General features: G+C 48.3%; 7 protein-coding genes across 7 annotated transcripts; 4 read left to right on the top strand and 3 right to left on the bottom strand.

The window, feature by feature from the left end:
* Positions 1 to 2298: 2298 nt before the first annotated feature.
* AO090023000028 (RTA1 domain-containing protein) lies at positions 2299 to 3147 on the top strand (the record flags this gene model as incomplete). Its single annotated transcript, XM_023235387.1, has 2 exons — positions 2299 to 2449; positions 2495 to 3147. 2 exons carry the CDS (start codon positions 2299 to 2301, stop codon positions 3145 to 3147), a joined length of 804 nt encoding a protein of 267 aa, XP_023090412.1.
* Positions 3148 to 4391: 1244 nt separating this feature from the next.
* On the bottom strand, positions 4392 to 5559 carry AO090023000027 (uncharacterized protein; the record flags this gene model as incomplete). The annotated part of the gene is made up of 2 exons (XM_001820566.1): positions 4392 to 5000; positions 5062 to 5559. 2 exons carry the CDS (start codon positions 5557 to 5559, stop codon positions 4392 to 4394), a joined length of 1107 nt encoding a protein of 368 aa, XP_001820618.1.
* Positions 5560 to 8144: 2585 nt separating this feature from the next.
* On the bottom strand, positions 8145 to 9828 carry AO090023000026 (uncharacterized protein; the record flags this gene model as incomplete). Its single annotated transcript, XM_023235386.1, is given in 4 exon segments — positions 8145 to 8700; positions 8711 to 9130; positions 9197 to 9299; positions 9363 to 9828. The coding sequence occupies 4 exon segments, from the start codon at positions 9826 to 9828 to the stop codon at positions 8145 to 8147; spliced, it is 1545 nt and encodes a 514-aa protein (XP_023090411.1).
* Positions 9829 to 10922: 1094 nt separating this feature from the next.
* On the top strand, positions 10923 to 12899 carry AO090023000025 (uncharacterized protein; the record flags this gene model as incomplete). Its single annotated transcript, XM_023235384.1, has 3 exons — positions 10923 to 12100; positions 12463 to 12549; positions 12854 to 12899. 3 exons carry the CDS (start codon positions 10923 to 10925, stop codon positions 12897 to 12899), a joined length of 1311 nt encoding a protein of 436 aa, XP_023090410.1.
* A 2686-nt stretch (positions 12900 to 15585) lies between these two features.
* On the top strand, positions 15586 to 15973 carry AO090023000024 (uncharacterized protein; the record flags this gene model as incomplete). Its single annotated transcript, XM_001820563.1, has 2 exons — positions 15586 to 15657; positions 15716 to 15973. 2 exons carry the CDS (start codon positions 15586 to 15588, stop codon positions 15971 to 15973), a joined length of 330 nt encoding a protein of 109 aa, XP_001820615.1.
* Positions 15974 to 17016: 1043 nt separating this feature from the next.
* Positions 17017 to 18887, top strand: AO090023000023 (uncharacterized protein; the record flags this gene model as incomplete). Its single annotated transcript, XM_001820562.1, has 5 exons — positions 17017 to 17077; positions 17138 to 17211; positions 17262 to 17332; positions 17388 to 18585; positions 18642 to 18887. The coding sequence occupies 5 exons, from the start codon at positions 17017 to 17019 to the stop codon at positions 18885 to 18887; spliced, it is 1650 nt and encodes a 549-aa protein (XP_001820614.1).
* A 1995-nt stretch (positions 18888 to 20882) lies between these two features.
* Positions 20883 to 21961, bottom strand: AO090023000022 (uncharacterized protein; the record flags this gene model as incomplete). Its single annotated transcript, XM_023235383.1, is given in 7 exon segments — positions 20883 to 20992; positions 21110 to 21463; positions 21520 to 21652; positions 21696 to 21706; positions 21741 to 21795; positions 21808 to 21875; positions 21931 to 21961. The coding sequence occupies 7 exon segments, from the start codon at positions 21959 to 21961 to the stop codon at positions 20883 to 20885; spliced, it is 762 nt and encodes a 253-aa protein (XP_023090409.1).
* Between the last annotated feature and the right edge of the window lie 2895 nt (positions 21962 to 24856).

Here is a 24856-nt window from a genome sequence, read left to right as displayed (position 1 = left end):
GCTCTTCCAGTGACTGGCATGGTGATGTTCCAAAGGAGTATGGACAAGTATTGCATTTCAACAATGGTAGTATCACACTGAAAACAATAGTGTACTTGGTAGGTAGCTCACGCGACCTGGTCGTTATTATTTATAGGCTAGAGCCGTCACTGTCGTCTAGGGCAAGCGAATGCTGCCATTTTGCGCAACTCAAGGAGACAAAGTCTATAAATCTAAGTGAATTACCGTTTTCAAAACACTAAATAGACTAAGCAAACTAAGTAATTAATTTTGCCAAGTAATCTAAAGGAGAAGAAGTACTATAAATAATCCCAAGTAGGCTAAACTGCCGGCAGAAAAAGTCGAGAAACGAAACACAGTGGCGGCGGCATTGATTGGCTTGCCGTAGGTGGTTTAAATCTCCACTCAGACTTCATCTCAGTATCCACTTCTCTTAGCTGTACATTAATTACTACATGCACCTAGTTCGATGATTCCTTCTGCCTTTTGAGCGTTCTCCATATACCTGGTTCTGCGATCGGGGTCAGCACGATGCCTCTGGCCAGGAGATCACATCGGAAAACAAGAACAGGGTGTCCAAATTGCAAAAGGCGTAGGATAAAGGTGAGGTCTCTCTAGTTGAGATGATACAGTTACATATGAGTTTCCTCGCCAAAGTGTTTGGTCGGGTCACCTTCTAGCTTCTGGCGTCCTTTCTAACCAGGATCTGTTAATAAGTGACCGAATTATTGACGATACTACAAACTGACGGGTGGCATAGTGCGACGAACAAAAACCATCATGCGGAAACTGTCTCCAACACCGTATAGAGTGCGAATATGCCGAATCACAAGCAATGAACGGTTACAGCTCTTTGACGTCTGCTACAGCTAGCCCTTCTCCTTCCCCTTCCAACAGAGGGAATACCAGGGCTTTACCCCCAACCTCTCAGGTCCAGTCCGGTTCATCTCCTCGGCCTCAAGCATCATTAAGCGACGATGATGTGCTGAACTCTAGACTCATTCATCATTACTCGACAGCTACATACTTAACACTTTCTGATAAACCTGAATTTCAATATATATGGCAAGTTGAGGTCCCTGAGATAGCTTTCGAACACCGATTCCTCCTTCCCATGCTCATGGCCGTGTCTGCCCTGCATATGTGCCGCAAAGGCTTGCCGGAGGTGCGTTACATGTCATACAGTTATCATCAGTACGAGACTGCCTTGAAGGGCTCCTCATTGGCTCTCTCAAATATCTTACCGTCAAACTGTCATGCGCTTTATGCTGTCTCGGCACTTGCATTCGTTTTCGAACTTGGGACTTCGTATAACCATGACAGTCTCTTATATAGAGAGGCTGGTGTTCTTGCTCCCTGGATTATGCATATTCAAGGAGTTCGAACAATCATGCTGTCAACCTGGGCGCACATCAAGGCTGGCGTCTTAGGGACAATGCTTGACAGCGAGCCCTCGGGAAATGGGCCGCTGGAACTTGAATCATGTGTGAATGAGTTTGTGGGTTATATTGAAACAATGCCGCTTGCGTCAGAACAGATTATTGTCTACCGCAGTGCTGTAAATGAACTCATTAAGTGGTCGAAAATGCCTTATTCGGGTTTCTTTGGATGGGTATGCTTGTTCGGAGATGAGTATGGAAGTTTGCTGGCACGGAAGGACCCTTATGCGTTGGTCATCTTTGGTTACTCATGTATTCTACTGAGGACTGGAGGGCCCAAATATTGGATTAGTAGGTGGCCCGAAGGTTTGCTGTGGGAGGTATATGGTTATCTGCGTCCGTCACTTCGGGGTTGGCTTGAGTGGCCGATGGGGGAGCTAGGTATGAACTGTCGTCAAGCTTCTCCTGAATAATAGTTAGCATGGCGTATGGTGTTTTATAACTAGAATGCATATTCTGTTCTGCGACTGTTGTCGGTAGCTCAAGTTAGATAGAAAGAGCGGGTGGCTATCGCCCTCAAGCTATCCCTGTTCTTACCCCAAGAACATGACTTCAGGATATTGTCGTCTTCAGAATTGTTTTGGAATTTGTCAAAAAACTGCGTGTTTTCTAGCATTGCTCGTTACATCTTTCTTTGGGACGACTGGGGTTAAAAAGGGCGCTTTAGGCCCACTTCTTTGAAGAGTACGAGTACGGATGCAATATTATTGGTTGATTAGGGTCCAAAGTTACTAGGTGGCGTAGATAATGTCTGCTTAGCCCTATATAATATTCTACGACTTCCTCATTCATCACGACACTTCTCCCCTATTGCCCTGCTAAGAGATCCAACTTGGCCTCATCTTTACGGTCATTCACAATGAGTGAGTACTCGTTCTATCACTACAACCCTAGTGTAGCAGCAGCAGTCATCGCCCTTATCTGCTACGGCGCGAGCACCGGCTTCCACATCTTCCAGCTATGGAAGCTCCGCAGTTGGTTTTTCACAACCTTCGTCGTGGGGGCAATCAGTAAGACAGTCCCTTCCTCTTCCGTGAAGCACATTGTATTGACAGGCATATTTCCAGTGATGACCGTGGGCTACGTGTTCCGCACTGCCTCAGCAAAAGACAAAACCGCTATCGGGCCTTATATCGGGCAAAATGTCTGCATCCTCCTCCCCCCTTCCCTCTACGCAGCGACAATCTACATGATATACAGCCGCATCGTCCTCTTCTCTCGCTCTCTTGAACTATCTATAATCTCACCGCACAAGGTCACCAAAATCTTCGTGATCGGGGATGTCATTGCATTCCTGATGCAAGCTTCCGGCGGTGGGATGATGGCCATCCCTTCCATGTCTAGTCTCGGCCAGAAGGTGACGATCGTGGGACTCTTCGTGCAATTGGTGTTTTTTGGTGGATTCTTCACTCTCTCTGTTATATTTCACCAACGAGTCCAGAAGCTGAAATGCGTCCGGGTGCTTTCAATGCCGTATGGGCCGTTGTTATATACCCTGTTTGGAGTGTCGTTGTTGATTATCGTTCGGTGTTTGTTTCGCATCGTTGAGTTCTGTCAGGGGAATGCCGGGTATCTTGCCAGTCATGAAGTGTTTATGTATGTGTTTGATACTCTTCTGATGTTCGTGGTGCAGACTGTTTTTCATTTTCTTCATCCGGCAAATGTGCTCAGGGAGAGGGCTTATCGCGAAGTGGAAATGAGGGGGTGAGATATTGTTCTACCGTAGTTTGTACATTAGTATTGGTGTCGTTCCTGCTGTTCCTTTTTGTACTATATACTGTTCGTTGGTTGTGCTGTACTTGAATTCAAAGAGAGATATGTATATATATTTAGGAGTTGGATATAAAGACTCGCATATACTACTTTATACTCTGTATACTCCCTTTAGTAGTCGACATTGTGAAGTTGACCCCCAAAGCAAAGGACCGGGATCCTATTGCCTCTACCTCCGTATAAATAATTCCCCACATTTTCCATCAATAATCCCCTTGAAGTTTTTACGAGATGGATCATTTTTAACCCACAGTGGAGTGTAATAACAGCCAATTGCATCTCCAACGTACTCGTATTGTGGGTCCAGGATGAAGTGGGTCTACTATCTAAGTATGTTATGAGATTTTACCGTGGACTTTTGTGGTGATATGAACACTTCAATGAAGGATCCCCTGAAAAGGTGACTAAAAATAAGATGCGACTAGGATTTCCGCGTCAACACCCGAGACGAGTATCAACTGCATCTACAATATCCCATAGGTAGTTGGCATGGAGCAAAGGATGTTTGCCTAGAGTAATACCGCCGAAAGCATCATGATATTAGTACAGTATTCGTAGCCCTGCAGGTCGTCGGGGATGTGCGGACATAATAATAGCCTTGACACCTAGCAGGTGGCCTCACCGTTAGGATTTTGCCTTTCTTGGGAGCTATCTTCGGAACGTTTCGAAGCACCAGGATGTCGACGTCTCTCTTCCCCGGGAGATAGTATCGCTGGAAAGTGGACTGGCCCATTGTGAGTGTGTGCTGTGAACTGGTGGTTGGTACGAGAAGGGTATTAAAACCATGATGCTACATACGTCAAAGGCATTTGCGCTTCTTGAATATCACCACGGTAGCCGATACAAACGGTAGATAGAGTGTGTATCTACCAAGTGAGCCGTTTTGCGAATGATGTATTAGCAGACAAAATGAAATAGTCTTATGCCTAAGACGCCGAACACGCCGGACACGCTAGGAGATGCTTTGGCATTTTCTGTAGCAGGAATTAGGTTATCTAACACATGGTGATACCGGTATTGGTTAGTGGTTGACCTCATCCTCCAAAGCACCCTGGGATCCACTACATCCTTTCTAATTCTCATCCTCGGTCTAAGGGGAAGAGCATGACCTATCTCAAGACCAAGTACGTCGAACAGAACCCGAGCACATAATACCAGAAAACATCATACACCCGTTCATCAAGATTTGCCGTACAACAACCCATACACATACTCTTCGTAGGCCCCACGACCCTGATATTGCTCCTGTCCCTCAATCCCACCAGTGACAGAGCCCAACGCCCTAGCATAAACAATCTGATCGTGAATTATTACCTCCTTGGTCAGGTTCGCGACAAAAGCCTGACCACCACCTAGGTCAAACCGAGCAGTCAAACCCTCATTGGTGGCAATACCACTAGTGGGCGGGTATGTGGCATTCGCACCCCACTGGCGCACTTCAACAGCCTTTTCGGCACAATTATTGTGCATGAGGTTGCCATTCTTGGAGATATAGGCGTAGACATGCTCGGTATTATTGTAGTCCAAGAGGTCGTACCAGACCAGCGAGTAGGGGCCTAGGCTTGCGTGTCCCCAGTCCCAGTATTTGGGACTGGTGATGACAGACGCGTCACCCCAGTTCTTGTCGTGGTACCCAACACCGTCAGTCACTTTGAATTCGGTACCATTGATGGTGAGATCGATATTAGCCTGGGCATCGGGAACAGCATTTGACCAATGGAGATGTGGCAAAAGGAGGGTGTTTAGACCATCGACATTGGGGTTGCAGGGATAGTGGGGTGGTGCGCGCTGCGGGTGTGGATAGGTTAGCTGTTGAGCTGATGATTGAATTGGACAGGGAGTCACTCACGGATTTCAGCTTAAACGTTCCCCTCACGCCGATGCTAGGTGAGTTGAGTTTAACCACGTACTCGACGTTGGGCTTCTCGAGGTTGGTACCGTAGAAGCTGGCGCCCGAGCCGAGCCAGTTTCCAGTAATTCCGCTCTCGTCATTGGTGATAAAAGCACCTTCAGACGCCAGGGCCTCTCCGGAGAATTGGGTACCGTTGTCGAAGGTTCCGGAGATTTGGACAGTCAAGGGGTGCGGGTTCGCAGCAAAGTCACCCGTGTTGAAGAAGACGATGTTGATGGCCGCGCTGGTATTCCTAGAAAAGGCATCAAAGTACCAAAAATCAAAGGAAGTTGTGTTCGCCGGCGTTTTCATCTTAAATCCGTCAAGGTTGCCGGGAACAGAAAAGTTCTCAACCTCGACACTGCCATTGTGATAGACCGGAGGAAGATATAGGCGATTAGCCAGTGTTGGAGGCAGAAGAAGCCCGGAGACGATTGCTGCTTTGAGGACCCACATGGCTTAGTGAACTGGAAGGTGTAAAGAATGAGGTTGTATGCTTTGTAAGGATCGTTGGCTAACTGTGATAGAAGAACTACACTCTCCAAGCGACGCATCGGACCCCTTTATAACGTCTATTATCAGGGGCATAGCCACAGAAAATGCGGGATTCATGATCCAAAACTGGTTTAATTTGCGCAAAAGCTGAAAACAAGGATATCAGGGATAAAGTATCAGTGATGAAAACCGAGCGATCGCCATAACCCGTCGTACCCGTATCCGTACTCGCGCATTGAAACTTGAACCATTTTAGTAGTGTTTATATGAAGCAACTACTAGGGGTCATGAGCGTACATGGATCATTGACACCAGCTAAAGGATAAAGGGGCTATTATAATCTTTACAGTACTATTCCGGGAAAGAGACCTAGTTCCGCATACCATACAGATTTAGGCTAGACGTCATTGCATTACTTTCGGCTCGTTTTTACGTAGATGACTCGTGCAATTCAGCAGCAAGGGAATGATAGTCATTCTGATATGATATCCTACCTTGAATTGAGGCTGTGACTCATACGTATGACACCCCCAACAACCATCCCGTAATATTGCGGTTACTATCCGCACACTAGGCTGCGTTTCTTACCCGGCCCAGGAAGTCTAGTTATTCTCCCAAAGGAAGCATAGTCTACAAATAAATACACAGGACTTATAATGCCACAGTATGCTCTCGCCAGTGGATCCGCCGTCTACATTTCGGTTGGGCTGAATGCTCGCAAGGTACTGATCAACTCGGATGTGCGATGCAGGTCGGAGTCATCTTTCATCGACCGATATCCAGACCTAGAATCAATACTATACGTTTATCTACACGTATAGCAATAGCTCTATAGGATTACTTTACGTATCATTATTTGGAGAACTTAGTAACTTCTAGCACCCTCCGTAGCCTTTTTTCGAAGATACTGATAGGATGTGACAAGTTAATACGAAAACAGCCGGACTCCGCGCTCCTCAATCGCATGCTATCCGCCAGGAACAGCCGATGTCTACTTAAAGGTTTATCATTGTCTCCAGTGTCGTTGTGGGTGAGCAATTCTGACTGGATTCTGTCTCGGAGTAGCTGTCACATATTCACCCGGGATTGGAACTCCCATAGATACTGTGAGTGTTGTGGAAGTTCACAGCATACTGGTACCCGCGGTAAGCTCTCTTCAATTGGACGAAGGTCTCTCTAGGATAGCAACGGCCTGATATAAAGTTAGCTACGAAATGAGATTTTTGTGCGTTTGAAATGATGTTCCTAATCCCTATGCCGCGGATCTACCTCATATCAGGCTCAATTCCGAATTGGGATTCATGACGGTATCTTCCAGGTCTTAGTGCTCGAACCTTTGTTTGAATCGCTACCTGGCATGGATGTTTGGGGAGAATGTGTATCCTGTACATTCAGACACAGACTTGCCTTTAATGCTCTCACACGGCTAATGTCATTACTGGCTAATCGACTGCGTCTCGGGCTTTCTGGCGCACTTTTCTTCCATCGTGAGGGTTAGTTCGAGAGTTCATATAATATGTATCAATAAACATCGATGACAAGCCAAAGGTCTGAAGCCAGCAGGGAAAAGAGCTAAACCAATTGAGGCGGGTTGTGTTTGAGCCAAGAGCGGCGAGAGAGGGCGGGGAACACACTAGCAGGCAGCTAGTATAGCAATCGGAGAGGCGAAGCTCCTCCGGCTCGACGACGGGTGACAACTCCAGCTGGATCGGGTGGCCCGATTTCCCGGTGGAAACCCGGTGGGTATATTAGGGTTTGCCGTCTTCTCTCGATCGGGATCCCCCCATACAAGGTACGCGGAGCCACCACTTTCCGATTCATGCTGCCCCCTAGGTAGGCATTGCGTGGTATCTTTGGCTATTATGAATGACTTATTGTAAACAGCCATCCGGATGGCACGTGGGATATAATTAGGAGGAGGAAGTTGCCATTTCTCATGACCTTGTTAGCCACGACACAATCTTCGTCGAATTTAAGATCGGCCACCCAGTACTTCCCGACTACGGCAATGGAAGAGGATAGAAAGATATGGTGAAATCAAATATTGCATTAGGTACATTTCTACTGTCAACCGGCCGTTGCAGACATGTCCACTATTGGTATGAGCTGAATCGTGTCGTGGGGCTTGCGTGCGAAGCGAGAGTGGTGGATCCAATCCTGCGTAAGGATCGTTCCAGAGTACGGACATTCCAGAATAACTAGCTCGTTGGCGTAATGTAGTAGAAAGAGATTTGCTCCCCAGATATCCTTCGGAAAACACCCCAAACGGTATTCATTTGACGATCCAGATGCTGTATAGGCACTCGGCAATGGGGTTACACTTGACATGAAACGGGGGGTCCTTCGAATTATACTATAGAGGCATCACTTCAATTTCGTACCAATCGTAGATTTGAATAAAAAATAAGTATAGTGTAGAATCGTGTAATATACAGTGGCGCAGCCAGCATACCAATTATAACTACCCTGGACAGCACATTATGGACACAAATTTCTGGCCAAGGCTCTGCTCATCGATGAGCTCAACAGCAAGGACTGGATACGACCTACAAAGCAGCTTCCACATGTTCAACCTGCTTGACCTTCATGTCACCATGGTCGTCCTTGTTCTCCAACTGCGTAATCTGTGCTCCCAGACCCGTGCAGACATACGTGTAAAACTCTCTAGTAGGAACCTTGTTCTGGAACATTTCGTCCAGCTCCTCCAGGGATCGGTCTTTGGTCTCAGGCAGAAGGAAATAGACGAAAGCGATCGCGGCCACCGAGAAACTGCCGTAGATAAACGTGACACGACCACCGATAGCGGCTTGGACGTATGGATTCACGAAATTGATGGGAACGGAGGTGACGAAGCTGCCGAGAGAGGCCAGCAGAAGAGTCCGTTCTCGCAATTGTCCCGTTCCAATTTCACCAGATAGAATCCAAACACCCGGTCCCCATGATAAACCGTAGAAGACATACCACAGAATGAGCATCGCCACACAACCATTCTGGGTCATCAAACTGAGGTTGTCGGTCCCGTGCGCACTGGCGCCACCGACTCCCATCATCATGGCAGCCATGAGCAACGCACCCACGAGCATATTAATACGCCGTCCGGAGCTTATCGAACGTGTACAGCGAGATGAGGTTGGCCACAAGACCGCAAGACTGGACAATGACGTTCGACTTCAATGGATCCGGAAATCCCAGCTGTTCCATGAACGTCACAATAAAGTTGTTGATAAACGAGATACCCTGCGCCTGCTGCAGGATTTGAGTACCCATCGCAACGACGGTTCGTCGCAGGTTCACCCCGCGAAAGCAGTCGAGCAAGCTCGTTGCCTTATGGAATTCACGCTGCTCTTCTAGCTGGAGCTGTAAGAGCTGAATTTCCTCTTTGGCGTTGTAGTCGGGCCCAAACAGAACTTTCATCGAAGCTTCGGCTTCCTCCAGCCGTCCGCGATAGACCAAGTATCGAGGGGTCTCGGGGAGAAAGGCATATCCAAGCACGATTCCTACCGGAACGAAGAGCTGACAGAGAATGACGGTGCTACGGGGCGGTTAGTTAAGCCCAGTGATTCAGGGAGAAATGGGCTAGAGAAGGTATGGTACTTACAGATACGCCCATTCACTTTTGATGTTCTGGCAGAGGAAAACCACGAGCGTGCCCATGAAGCCACCGAATGTATTCCAAATAGAGTAAGCTGTCAGAAACGCACCTGGACAGATATGGTTAGCATTCACCTCTGCCTGTCACCATCTCGCCTTGTCCATTTACGAACCTCTAACCTTGGTGGGAGCACATTCGGACTGATACATCGGCACCACATTGGAGGCCACTCCGATGCCGGAATATACCACGATACGGCCAACCACCAGCTGCCAGAAGGAGGTAATGGCGGAAGCCTCCAGAACCGTGCCAACAGCCAGGAGGCCCGACATCACCAACAATGTCGGTTTCCTTCCCAAGTGTGAGCATAACCAGGGAGCTGCGAGACATCCGAGAATGATACCAGCCGAACCGGTGCCTGTGCCGGCCGATTGCTTCTCCGAGGGAAGACTGTATCCACCGGTGCTTGGATCATACGCGCCATATTTTTTGTTGAACTGATCCAGACCCAAGGCACCTCCCCACCAGGAGTTGTCAAATCCGAATCCCATCGCGCCCAAGGAGACGAAGCACCCGATGAACACGAGACGGGCATTCAGCTCCTGGTAGAGAGCGGACTGCTTGAAGGACCCTAACATATTGCCGGTGGTCGCAAACCAGGCACGATTAGAGTGGGTGAAAAGTGAGATTAGATTGCATACACATGGTGACGGTGCAAGAGTTCCCCGGCATACTTATATTAATCAATTAAACCACCCTCGACCCGGGGAAGCGAAAGGCGGAGCGGTATACGGAGTAGTAACAAGACCGCTGGATGAGACTAACGAAGTTACTGACGCCATCAAACTTAGGATTGGCAGGTTCCTGGTAGCCTTACTGTCGTCTATTGGGGGTAAACGTAGGTCCGCGGGGATTTAGTTGGGACGATTAGGGCTACCTCCACGAGATTGGGGAAGCCGGAACCCCCATGGGGCCATTCTGGGTTAATCGGAGTGAAACTGTGGGGAACGTCTCTCTCGGGTTCGTGAAAGTTGAAGCTACCGATGAAATTCCCGATCGAATCCCGGCTGGTTCGAACTGCCCTTTTCGGCCCGGCTTGGCCCCGGTTTTTTGACGTTAAAGTAGCTGGTGGCTGCAATTACCCTTTTCGGCCTATTGTGGATGCGGCCATTCTGGGGATATCCTTGCACGCAACGAGGTGACAAAAGTGGATTTTTCTCGCCTGTTCATGTCGTCATAATTTCTGGTTGTCCACGTCTGGAAGTTTGAAATAAGAAACGGAATCCCTCACTCTGTCAGCATAGTCGGGAAAGTCTCATCGCATTCCTGTTGAGTTGACTCCAGATTCACTATGGCACAGACCGAGCGTCTCCAGACATTTGCTTCCAAGCCGCGGGTGTTTATCCTGAGCGACATCTCCAACGAACCCGACGATGCGGAGTCGCTGGTTCGGTATCTTCTCTACTCGAATCAGTTCCAGACCGAGGGATTGGTCGCCTGTACATCGACATGGATGAAGACCAAGGTGTGTCCACAGGACATGCATAAGATTATCGATGGTTACGAAAAGGTGGTCGATAACCTGAATGCCCACGCCCATCCACAGGATCCGTATCCGACCGCAGCGTATATGAGAAGCCTGATTAAGAAAGGCGCTGAGGTATGACTCCCTGCAAATGCGGGATTTCCGTTGGGAAATCGGCAGCTTACGCAAGTGCGATAGACGTATGGAATGTCCGCGGTCGGAGACGATATCCCGCTCAGCGAGGGCGGCCAATTACTACTAGAGCGTATCGAGGCGGATTCGACCGAGCCTCTTTGGGTTCTGTGCTGGGGTGGCACCAATGTGCTCGCCTCGGTCTTGCTCAAGATTCAAAATACCAAGTCGGAAGCAGTTGCGGCAGCACTCCGCTCCAAGCTGCGTGTGTATACGATATCCGACCAGGATGATACCGGTGTATGGATCCGCCATCGATACCCCGATATCTTCTACATTTGCTCGGTTCATGGATGGAATATGTACGGCATGGCAGCCTGGTGCGGTATCTCGGGCGATGGCTGGTATGGATTTGATAAAGGCGGTCCCGATCCCAGCAAGATCAGCAAGGAATGGATTCGGGAGAACATTCAGATCGGACCTCTTGGTTCCACGTACCCGGACTACATGTTCATCCCCGAAGGTGATACCCCGACCTTCCTGTACCTGATTCAGAATGGTCTTGGAGTGCCAGAACGTCCAGAATGGGGTTCATGGGGAGGTCGTTACATTGCAACGGACATCAGCGCCAAAGGTCTCCGCAATGGACACTACAGTGACACCGTCGATGAAGCAGTTGGACTAGACGGAAAGACGCACAAGTCCAATCATGCGACGATCTGGCGCTGGCGTGATGCTTTCCAAAACGACTTTGCGGCGCGCATGCAGTGGACACTCTCACCTGAGTTGAGCAAGGCCAATCACCCACCCGTCATCATCCTCAACGGCAGCAAAGGATTAGAGCCCTTACATTTCGAGTTGGAGGCGGGTTCGACATTCGAGCTCGACGCTTCCGAGACATATGACCCGGACACCAACGATTCACTTACGTTCACATGGTACCAGTACAAAGACCCGAGCGCGACGCAGTGGTCTGTCCACCACGAAGTGGGACAGCTGCAGTTTGAACCCCTCAACTCCACTGGTAGCAAGGTCGAAGTGACTGTGCCGCCGCCTGAGAAGTGTTGTCTTGAGCTTATCAGTCGCGAAGCGCTCCCTCGAGGCCAGTTGCTGCACATCGTTTTGGAGGTGAAAGACAACGGAACACCGCCATTGACTAGCTACCGACGAGTCACTGTCCAGACTTTGAACGAGAAGCTGCTTGGCGGTGGCGGTGGTGCCGAGGCCATTGGCGACGTTATGAGAGACATGATGTAACACGATATGATATAGACAAATTTATTAATTGATTCAAGATAGTATCAGATGCCTCGGCTTTCTGTTGTTCACCGCTGGCTACTCGCTACTCAATACTTCGTAGATATAATCCGACTTGCCGCCGCAAAGACGGTGAAGCCTTCAATCTATGACTTTGTTCTGGTCAACCCATGCCCGAATGTCCCAGAAATTGCGACATTTGTGCATGGTGTTGAAATCAACATAGCGACCCAGAGGCGCTGTATCATCTGCCACAATCATCACCGGAGTAACATCAGCTGTGCACATCACGTTCAACCGGAGCGTCTCGAGACAATGATCTGCGCAGGCGTTCAAAATCATTGACATTTTTATATAGGATACACGGCTACTCACCTATATGTGTGGCTGTAACGGCGGTACCTTGTGACTCAAATTGGGACGCTGGATACCCAAATTCTTCCTCGTACGCCTTCTCATAAATCTTTAGCCGGACCATGTGCTATATGTCTCTGATCAATTAATCGTCTCCAAGGAGCGGCAGGATATTTGACTAACCAAGCAGTGCAGCTGGTGAAACACCTCCAGATACCCTACGTAACCATCCCCATTTTTCTTCGGGGTTCGGAGCCAGCTCGCAGTCGAAGATTTATTGAGCAAGGGCAGCTTCGTCTCTGGGATGTTGATGCCCGGTGCTGAGGAGCTTTAGCTTCGATCTCGTGATTGTAACATACAGTGTCTGAGCAAGTGCTCGTCCTACCCATGAACAGTTTATTCCATGCGGTCTCTGTCTGGTTGGTAGGTCGCCCCCGATAGATGGATGGTTGTTCAAAGTCACCCGCTATGTTGTAGGATGTATATCGGATGATCCCTGCATCTATAACGGGTGCTATTCTGAATTCAGCCACTCTTCAAAGTGTCTATACGTCCGACTTACGCACAGTAGGAGGAAAGTCGGGATGTGCACACCTGGTCTGTAGCGACTGTCTGATACCTGAAGGCGAGGAAGCCAAATGCAGTGAAGAAGAAAGCCAGTTGGAGGAACCAGGGGACTGTGCGGGCCACAAAGGAGGGAGGGGAGGTAGACAATCCATTCGAGTCCACATGGGTGTATAGGTGCCTCTGGGGAGACATACCATCTTTGTGTCGAATATCGTGTAAGAGGCGTTTCATTATCATCGGACTGCACGATGAGCTTTCGGCAACCTTAGAGAGGTACTTTGAAAACCACCAAGAAATGCAACGGGGAAGCTTACGGCTCAATGCAGACGGCATCAGCAGGAGCTATCATAAGACAGCCTGCTTCCTGTGCCGCACGGGGATAGATATCATCATTTAGCACCCAATCTGAATTATATGACCGTGTAACTGCCTGGATAAGGTGCCGGGATGTACGTCCCGATCCTTCACTCAAACCTGTTCTTTAATATCTCGATGTTAAGTCACATAACAGCGTAGCATTGAACGGAATAACCAAGAACCCTTGTATGAGATCCATACTGAGGCCCAATAAATACGAGGCCAAAGTGAATCCATATGCAACAGAGTAGGTGAGAAGGCATCGGAGCACTATCATGTCCTGTTAAGTGTGGTTACATTCTCCTTGTGGGCAGCGGCCTTGGCACCACGAAGCCCAGCTTCTTACTTGATAGGTAGATAGAGGCTGTTTTCGAGCTTGAACGACCTTGTCTAGTCATTCGTCGACATTCTGAATTCAACGAGGGATCATGTTCCCGGACCATGTTCCCTGGGCACAGGAATTTAGATCCACAACAAGGCATGAGACTGACAGTGGAGGGGATCTGAGCATATTACAGTGCCCGTAATAGTAGATGCCCCGGCGGATGCCGTTTCTTGGCGGCTTAGGCCCCTCACGCAGGATTCCATAGTTACTTGAGATCCATCCTAGCGCTTACGTGAACATGTGGACTTCCAATAGACTTGTTGGTAGCATTGCAGTGGTAACCTGTGACGACTTCGAAGATAGTGACAATCTACTCGTAGTGGAGAAAGGTAGCGTGACGAAGATCAGGACAATGGAGGCAGACCCATTTTCTCAACCCATTCACGGATCTCCCAAAAGTTTCGACACGAGTGCATAGTATTGAAATCAGGAGTTCGTCCTTGAAAGGCATGTGGGTCATCTATAAACAGTAAAGGTGTCACATCCGAGGTGCACATAAGGGTAATGCGCAGGAGTTCAATGCAGTGATCTGGGTATTGGGTTAGTATTCGACGCCGGATGGTGCTCGAATGTGCCAATGATGGTAGAAGTACCTATATGGGTCTTTTTGATTGCCTCATTCCCAGGGCCACTTCCATCTGGCCATTCACCAAAATGGTCATGGTAGCTGTCCTTATGGACTTCCAAACGGAGCGTATTCTATCTATTATTAGATCATCGATTGATTTCACCTGTAAATGACAAGAGGTGGAGCTACTATGCAGTGCAACTGGTGGAAGACCTCAACCAAGGCAGCGAGTTCATCCCTGGCCCCATGATCAGGACTGGGAGGCGCGTGAAACCAGTTCAAACTTGTCGGACCGGACTTATTGAGCACCTCTAACTTTTCTCTTGGTACCCCGATTGCAGGAGCTAATTGGCTTAGTGTCGCGTCTATGTGGAGGAGCGGTGTTGCTTACTTTCCCAGAGCGCTTTCCACGACGCTTCGGTAAGCTTGCTGGGCTGTCCCCGATAGTTCGAAGGTTTGTCGAATTCGTTGTCGAAATTTTTGGATTCATACTTGATAAGCCCTTCTTCAATTAGAGGAGCTGAGGCTGCGTTAGACTGTGTTATTTGGGAGTATAGTGGGCAGGGTAAGTGTGATGTGTGAGCATACAATATGGTGACAGTTGATGGGTACATTGTAGGGCGCTTGGCTTCATTGTAAGTGCAACCAGGCCGAGCGTCAGAGAGACACAGAAGGCCAAAATGTGGATGAACCAGCTGAGGCTGCTTCTCGGCGGCCTCAGGAATTCTTCCCTGAAAGGAATCCGCTGTTCGAGGAATGGTTGGGTAGGACTAGAGCTATCCTCCGAGGTGCGTTCAGCTGATGTTGGAGGTGCCATGACTGTTGTTCCTGGGCACAGAAAAAGCAGTATTCCCGAGATAAAATGATGGAGAACGGGAAACGCTCGTGTTCTGGGAGAAGAGAAACCTGAGACTAGAGGGAATCTTCTACAGTTGAGCTTTCTGTGGTCAAACAAGAATACCAAATAACACACTAGGATACTCATACTTCTGGCATTGGCAAAGGATCAGATACCCTGGCATGGTCGAATGTAACGTTACTGCAGTATGCGTCCGGGGCTCGGTGATCATTTGCATCCGACCTAATGGCCAGAAATTCGTAATAGTATAAGCCGCTCGAACATTCAACGCTGTTCTCAATGCTATATAAGTCCCCCGAGTTGCGGCCCTGAGGTGCCCCATATTGCAAGTGGAGCAAACCAAATCTTTTCAGTCAATTATAAGTACTTAACCAGGGAGACCCGAGCGAAAATGAAGACCTTCTTGCCCCTCGTTTCGCTTCTGATGGGCGTAGGGATGACTTCTGCTGCCCCCGCTCTAAAGGTATGGACAACTTCAATAGCCAGAAATGTGAAATATAAGCAGCAATTAATAAGAACAGGTCGCTGCTGAACGCGACGTCAACCCGGAAAGCGCACACTCATTTAAGATAAACGCCTACAGTTCTCCTCCCTCTGATGGTCAGGTTAATGATGCCTTGCACCGCAGGGAGGTGACCCCGGAAGGTGCAAATTTATTCATCATTCATTCTTATGGCAATCCATCGGAACACAAAGTCGATGATGCGTTAGAGCGCCGAAACGAGGACAGTGTCGACGGCGCACGTATCTTCAATGCCATCGAGTCCTATGGTTCTTAACCATGTCGAAACTTGATTATTTTAATGCAGCGCCTGGAAGAGTGATGGACCTTCGGACTACCGGTTTATTCTCATCGCGAGTGACTCCTGATGACAAGATATATGTATATCGGGTATACTGCGCAACGAGCATAGTATAGTGAAACTGTCAAGCAGGTAACCTAGGCTAATCTGAATTTGTCGGCAATGTTGAACTACGTGACTGTCATATAACTACCGAACAATGGCAACTCAAGCTCATCTCCTCGGCGGGCAGATCATACCACAAACGTAGTATGTAGTCAAAGCGATTGTCCTCCCGTCATTGGTTGTTGTCGTCAGCATTGCGCCGTACCATTTAAGGTAAGAAAGTGCCATTACCAGCCACCATGATATGGTTGGCTAGGTATGGAAGCTCAGGGAAACTAGAATCTTGCCAGTGTTGGTTGCTCACACCATGGGTGGCATAAACCTACCCGATTATACTAATACGAGGGCTGTAAGTTTAGTTTTTCGGTTGCGAGCAATTTAAAGAGCATGGTCTAACACTCAAACAATCAAGACTACTGCTGCTATGTCTTTGATAAGTCAATTGTTCATTTGCTCGTATCACTGCGTGTGCCTGAATATGATTTCATCTCCACTAACGTCTATTGCGCGTGACTATTGACTGTATATACCTTGTCGGTGAAGCTTTTATCGGCTAAGGTTTCCCCGCACGGGACTTCAGCACGGACAATATATCGCGGAAATTGACGCTATTGGACTGCCGCTCCAACTACCCCTTCCTGCTCTACCGACGCTGCTCCACCCCCGCATTTATGATGGGGAACTCTAGTGATCGCCGTATCGTATAGCTTCTCCCTGCTCAGAGGGTAAACGGTGGTGTAAAGAACACAATGCCATGGTTTGCCATGGCCGGCAATGTTGTGTAGGCCGGTGCGCGGAGTTTTTATAAAGCTAATAGTATAAGACCCCGAGGGCACCATGAGCAGGGCTCCAAAAAAGATTAACTCTCTCTGGTCTTCACTGTAACATCAGGTGGAGTAGTTAAAACATTCACAATGACATCTGAAAGCAGGGGTATTGACCCAGCGTGGCCACCTGGGACTGTTCGCATTGAAGGTATATAGGAGTACTGTACTTTCCATTCATGGCCTTGATGCTAAATATTCCATATGACAGGAGCTTTCGGGTCTGACCAGGGATCGAACATTATTCTACAACCAAAACCAAGTCATGACCCCAACGACCCGCTTGTACGTTTGAGCTTCCGCGAGGGCGAGGAAACCCTGCTGATAGACAACAGAATTGGTCCACATGGCGCAAGCATCTCAACTTTTCCTTGGTTTCCTACTATGTGATCATGGTCTTTGCATTGTAGGTCCTATCCTCTACGGTCAATATGTCTCATCCTGTCTCACAACTCGCCCAGAATTGATGTGGCAACGGTTACTTGGGGTCCTGTCAACGCTGAGCTCGGCTTTAGCTTCGAGATCCTGAATGACAGCTACGCAGCAGGATGTGGGGCGCTCTGCATCGGAAGCGTGATTATCATCCCCTTTGCCCTTAAATATGGTCGACGCCCGGTGTATGTCTTCAGTACTGCGTTCCAATGTGCTATCAGCGTATGGACAGCACGGATGATGAACGTCGCGGACTTAATGTTAGTTAACATCCTGAGCTGCGTTGTAGGGGCATTGGCAGAGGTGCTGGTTCAGATGACTGTAGCAGATATCTATTTCGTCCACCAGAGGGGATTGATGAATGGTATCTACGTCTGGATTATGACAGTGGGGACTAGCCTGTCTCCACTGGCCGGCGGGTACATCGTGGACTCTCAGGGCTGGCGTTGGGTCTGGTGGTGGATGGTGATTTTATTTGGTGCGGGATTCGTCGCTTTTCTATTCCTCTATGAAGAAACAAAGTTCGTTGCGACCCCAACTGAGCAGGTTCCTCCCTCCATGTCACCAGAAAAAGCCCCAAACAGAAAGGGAAACTTTGAACATCATGAAAACGTGACGAAAGATGAAGAGAATCCACAGGAAGACAGCAAAATTCGAGTGGAGCCTGAAATAGGATACTGGATCGACCCTTCTATTCGCAAGAAGACCTATCTGCAGAGGCTTGCGCTGTGGACCATCTCACCAAGCTCTCTGGCCAATTTCGCACGCCATAGCTACGAACCCTTTGTCATGCTTTTCACAATTCCGGCCATATTCTTCATGGCTGTTGTGTATGGAGCCATGACAGCCGCGGTGACTGTTACCGTCACAACGCTTTCATCGTGGATGACCATTCCGCCGTATAATTTCACTGCCGCGCAGATTGGCCTGATGGGTCTTCCCTCATTTATAGGCACGTCCTTCGGGATTCTCCTCGCAGGGCCCTTAAGTGACAAGCTTATTGTCCTCCTCGCGCGGCGAAACAATGGGATTTATGAGCCTAAGATGCGCCTTTGGCTATCCTTGGCATTTAAAATTTTTGTACCTGCTGGGCTGATCATGTTTGGAGTCGGGTTAGATAGAGGGCTTCCGTGGCCAGTTCCAGCTATAGGCCTCGGACTGGCCTCCTTTGGCTCAACACCGCCCAGCAGCGTCTCTCTAACGTATCTTACTGATGCCTACACCGATGTAAGTTGCAATCCAAATCATGTCTCTATGCTTCGCTCACGGGTTCACTTGCACAGATTGTGGCGGGCTCTCTAGTGGGTGTTACCTTCATCCGTAACCTCATCTCCACGGTCTTTGTGTTTGCTCTGGCTCCGTGGATCGCCAGTTCTGGGTTGACGGGCTTTTACATTACATTCATTGTGATCTTGACCGTCATACTCCTTGGCAACATTCTGTTCCTCATATACGGCAAGAAACTTCGCGTTCTGGGAGCGAGGAGATATCTGTATTTTGCAGGGAACCAGATCGACCTGCGCGAATGAATGTTGATGTGTCCATTTTAAGCCTATGTAGGAAGCGAGTTATATTGCTAATGAGACTTGAGGATCAATATAAGAATAGAACCTTCTCCTACAATAGACCCGGTCACAGGGTCGGCATATAGGCGCCTAAACTGTCCCCCATGCTTGTACGGCTGACCTGAATGTCGATCACTATCAAATTGTGTCTGTTCAGAATATAACAGAAGCAAAGAATCAAACCAAGTGCCATATGCCAAGCCTTTCATAAATGTTCTACGTCTCTATATCGCTTAGCGACGTCGATCGTATCTTTCTTCAGCATAGCCTATAACTGCATTGCCTGGCTAGGTTAGCGGATGGAGCACCTCATCGCAAATGATAATGGGTTCCTCGACCAACACCTTTGATTTCACCGCAGGATAAGATGAGATGGGGCGGCGGTGCTGCCGCCAGCTGAAGCTTGTCTGGAAAGAAATCGCCGAATCTAGACATTCGCAGCCCCGCTAAATTGAGCGTTGGATTCACACAGCATAGTAGGCTGATCCTGATGTGTCCCCCACTTCCTGCCACATAATCATACACCCAACGGCCGTACGCACAGACTAGTCCTGCGCCCCAGACTGGTGGGCTGAGCTGACCGATATAGAATGATATGACTGCTGGAGGCCCGGGCCCTGCTGCAGGCTGAGGTGAGTGACGTTGAGAAGATGACAGGTCCCTCCCTGACCGGATAAAAAAGGCTGGAGGCGCTCTCCTGGGACCTGGATTCATCTGCATTCATTTTTCTCTGCATCGCTTGCCGTTCTGTACCTTGTACTCGAAGTACTCTATCCTTTGCTATATTTCATCATCTATCTACATAGCCATCCATCCATTACCATGGCCAATCGCGATTACTACGGTGACAATGTCCCCCTCAACTTGATCGGGGAACAGGAGAGCCGGCAGTTTCCTCATCCTCAAACTCAAATCCAGAGCCCAGACTCACGGTCTGCTTTTGGCCAAGTATGTTATTCATCTCAAGAGCTACAATACTCCTACCGGGAAAGCGTAGGAGGCTGATAGAAGATAGTTCTCTAACCAGAATGAGCACAATCTTCCTTCCGATCCAAACACCTATGAACAAGACCAAACGGAGTGGCGTGACCCCACCAACCCTGAATATGGACCGAAGGGTGAGGAGGGAGAAAAAGGGCTGGGGTCAACACTTGTCGGCGGCGCGGGGGTATAGTTTCCCCCCTCACCTAGACCGTACTCTCATTTCCAAAAAAGACATCTAACTCATTGAATCCAGGGCGCATTCGTCGGTCACGAAGACGGCAAGAAATCAGATCATGGCGTACTTGGCACGATAGGAGGTGCGATTGCTGGAGCGTTTGCTGCGAATCTAGCTAGTAACGCGGTCAAGAATCACGGAAACGATCATGGAAACAATTATGGATACGATCATGGGCACTATCATGGGCATAGAGGCAGGCTTTCGTGTGGAGAAAGACATAGGCAGCGGAAAATTGCCAGGTTAGAGAGGAAATTGGATAGATTACAATGATTTTATATAGATCAAGGGGCGTATCGATTATTCTTTAGGTTCTCTTACCTCTTTTTAGTTATTCAGCCTTCGGTGATATGGCGGTGTTTAGGTGTTTCAAAATTCTTATTTCTTCGCCACTGGATTATTCCTCTCTAAACACCTAAAGGTAGCTTCTCGGTATTGTTCGATGAGGAATCCATTGCGTTATGGATCTCGATCATTGCTGCTATAACAGTACAATTGCACCACACAATGAAGACTTGAATGCCACTCCACCAGTGTTGCTCACATTGAACTATTGTCGACAAACAAAACATCCCAATTGCCAAATCCTCATTAAGAACATACCGGTATCTGGTTTTGCCAGTCTCTATATCCTGGATGGCCTGATTCGCCTGCCTCATCGGGACCTCCTGCACGCACGGCTTGAAATTTTCCTCACGGGCCACCCATTAGAGAATCACTGAATTTGACTATTTTGGCATTCAATGCCGTGGCTGGAGTGATAAAGATCCATTATCAGGAATGCCGAGTTGTACAAAACGACCATCGGTTTTCAGAAGAGAGTGATAGTCTGTGAGAGGTTCTCGTTGTACTGATCAGGAAACTGTACCCCAACATATTCGTCAGAGAGAGATATGCACCTTAGATGATGAGACTGTGGGGATAATGAGATCCAGGGACCATAGGTGGCGGTTGGTTCAGTTCGGACTCTTATCAGTAGCAATGCAGGCATCTGCAACAAGCCCCAAAGGGTCTCCTTTCTTGTCTGCCTTGCGCGAGATAGCAATAACTTTGTCGGCTTCAGGTGGTTTGGTAAACATAATAGCATAGAGGCCTAGGCCGCCAACACCTATAATACCAATCTTTTTCCCTGGGCCACATCCATAATGACGAAGTAGGGAATAGGTTGTAATACCAGCACAGAGCATGGGTGCCGCTGACGCAGAAGGAAGGGCTTCAGGAATTTTGATCACAAAGTGGGAAGGTGAACGATGGTAGAGGCCATATCCACCATAGAACTTCCCTCCATCCAGTGCTTTGAAGTATACATGAGCCCAAGGAGCTTCGGGAGTATCTCCCTAGGGCAGCACAACACTCCCCACTATGACCTTTGGCGACCCAGACGAGAATCATTTTGAGCAACAACTCCCACTCGGTCACCGACTTTGACACCGTTCTCAACGTTAGAACCGACTCGGACAGCAATTCCAACGTTTTCATGGCCAACGCAACAAGGATATAAAGTAGGACCCTATATAGTCAGATATCAGGTCTATATGAGTTGATAATAGGACATACTTATCCGCTTCGCAATGTGTGTATATCAGATCCGCAGATACCGGAGTAGGTGATCTTGATATCCACAGCGGTCTCTTCCCAGGGTCTGGGTTCACACTTTTGTCAGACTATATTGTCTTGAACAGACTTACGGCCCAAGCCCATCCATCCTTCGAACTTGTAATCGGTAGGTGTCACTGTGTGGACCAAGAAACAGTTCACGGTTTCTGAAGATGTTCGAGTAGTTGGGACAGGCGTCGATTGCCACGAGGTTGAGCTCCATATACAACCATAAATGCTGGACTTTGTTAGTACAGAAGTCATATAGTACTATAGATATGTTCATCGCTCTTTCCCAAACTGAGATATTGTAGGATAGTCAACAAGCCATCTCGTAGAGTAATAGTAAACAATAACATACACCGTGCTAACATATTATCTCCGCCAAAAGCCAATCTCATATTACCCTTACTTAATCCTCATATTACCCTCACATTACACTTGCCATTCAATCTAACAAAGATGCCACAAATCAATCCATTGAGGAAATTAGTGGAGGTGGTACGGAAGGTCAAGTGTGTGATTGAGCCCCGAAAAGGCCTGCCAAAGGGGATGGGTTTTCATGAATATTTCAAATTGACGGACGAGGTGGACGATAGCCTAGCTCATTATGAGAAAGATGAGATATCTTTGGCATACAGCAAATTAACTATGGACGACATAGAAAAGCACTTCGGCATCCCCAGGGAACCGGTGCCCCTGCTCTTCCCATCCTTGGGCATGCCGGTTCCCGAAACGCTAGGTAAGCTATCCTGACTAGAGTAGTATAATATATTGATCGATTATCTGTATAGCCAAGGACCTCGATGATTTATGTGGTACGACGAAGGGCAGTATTGAAAACGAAGCCCTATCAAGGGCAAGGATCAACCTGATCCTCCAAGGCGTTCTCAAAGAACGGCGGCGGCTCGCCCCCCCTCAAGCCCACACAATGCACCTGGGGTTTGAGACCCCATTATCTTCTATTATATCGCAAAGGGTCATACTTCGCGGGGACGCAGACTATACAGTATGGTATACATCCCACAGGAAAGAGACCAATCAATTGGTTATAGTTGAAGCGAAGAAGGCGAGGCACGTAACCTTGGGATTACCCCAATTATTGGGGTATATGGGTAAGCATCTCTAGCTGTTGCACTGTGTACGTAGATCATACAACTGCATCTCTAACATTAAGTTAGCCAGTGTCCAAGTAGCGCGACGTACTGCGCAAAAGTGCAAGATTACTGTTTTTGGCGTGCTGACCGACGGGTATCAGTGGGATTTTGTTTATTTGAACGAAAACAGTAAAGTGAGGAATCTCCTACTTGGTTTGGTAATTCTCAAATCGTTACTAACATAGTATAGTACTCTTTGATAACGTTCAGGTGGGACAGTGGCCAAGACCGGCACATCTGGGATATACTATATTGGATGGTAGCTTGTGCGGAGGTTCAGTCGCCCCGTGGCTCGGACTCGTCATGAGAAATGCCCTTAGTAAGGCTAGGTTCATAGAGACAATTATTGGGAACGATTCTTGTGTATATGTTATAGAAACTGCCGTGCGGCCAATCGAACTTTGTTGCAAAAGTCCCTTTCATGCATTGCTTGCCAGAACAATCTACGGACAGTGTAGGGCACAAAATCACCAAGTTAGAATGGCTCCCCCCCAAGCAAGGTCACGTCCCTTTCCTTGCACCACTTAGGGAACCAGACATGTTCTATCGGATTGCAATCATCGGGACCACGTATAACCGCCCCAAAAGAGTGGTAATCAGTGTTGAGCGTGAGATCAAACTGGGCCACATATTGGGTTAGAAGGGTATTTCTGGCCAGTTTCTTGCGGCTCCTGACTTTTCTCATGAGCCATGGGTCTACCCAACATAAGAAAGGTAGGGGACTTGGTGAAAAAGTCCCAGCGTCCACCCAATATTGAAGGTTCTCCATGCGGATATAATCTCGGTTTGGCATCCACTTAGCGTGGGTATCGATCATTCCAGAACGGTGGCTATAGGGCCTATCAGGGTCCTTGGGGTTCCAGAAACGGACAATCGAATTTGGAGGCTGTTGAAGAAGCATACGACGCCAGCTCGCCTCGGGCCGCATATATGCCTGCTCTCTCTTCTCTGATGAAATATGGGGAATTCCACGGTGTCCGCCGCACATCCAAGCACCCATTCTAGGACGTGAGTCGAGTTGTGTGCGAATAAACTCGAACCATATTTTTTCGACCACGAGTGGGTTTTTGATTGGCGGCTGGCCTGGCGCTACCATATTCACAGGAATATAGAACAGTGCCTGTTGTATCTTGCGGGAGCTTTTGATGAGGTTATTCCACGTGCAACAGACTCGAGCGGATAATAGCAATGTATGCATGTCCAGATTTAGCAGAATGGCTTCCAGGATCTCGGGGATATAGAATATTCTGGATGCATCCAACAAGCGATATCCCTTCTTTTTAGGAAGCGTGGAGCGCCTACTTCTTCCCCCCGAAAGCATTACCTCTGGACCGGGCATTCTGGCTCAGACTGGAGAGCTCGGATAATTTGGAGGTTGCTTAGGAAATGGTGGTTTTGGCAAAGTGGAAATGTTGGACAAGCGAGGTGCAAGTGACTCACTTCGTGGTCGTGTCAACATAATATCATCACCTTGAGCGTTCGGTTGCGTCACTGCCGCGCGTTAAGGGAATAGTTCAAGGTAACTGTAGGGTTTGTACGCTGCGTCCTTCGCTTATGGATGGTTATGGAGAATCTCCGGGTTTTCCTAGCCGATAGTCGCGTATTGCCTCGGATATCGTATGTTCTACAAAGGCCGCTCCTTCTTGCTACCCAACCAACTAGTACAGCCACGCATATAATCAACTCGTCGTACACTTGCATTGGTTGGCCCATGTGGAGCTTTCCTCATTGACTCTCATTGTAGACTAGATTGCCATGGCACACAGCTGTAGTGATAGCGGTTGAAGCCATAGAGGTTTCAGAGGGGGTTACCCGATTTCCCCAATGGATCTTGATCAGAAGCCAGAACACACAGGGGAATCTGGCTATTATACACATGGTTCTAATTTCTGTGTGCATTATAATTCCAGTGATAGACATAGTTACCCCATTATTAAAGTACCTCCCGATGTGCTTTCCCC

This window comes from Aspergillus oryzae, chromosome 3, assembly GCF_000184455.2.
Source record: "Aspergillus oryzae RIB40 DNA, chromosome 3".
In the NCBI taxonomy this organism is placed as follows: Eukaryota; Fungi; Ascomycota; class Eurotiomycetes; order Eurotiales; family Aspergillaceae; genus Aspergillus; species Aspergillus oryzae.
The sequence above is the reverse complement of the archived record's forward strand: the minus strand, read 5'-3'. Positions and strand labels throughout refer to the sequence as shown.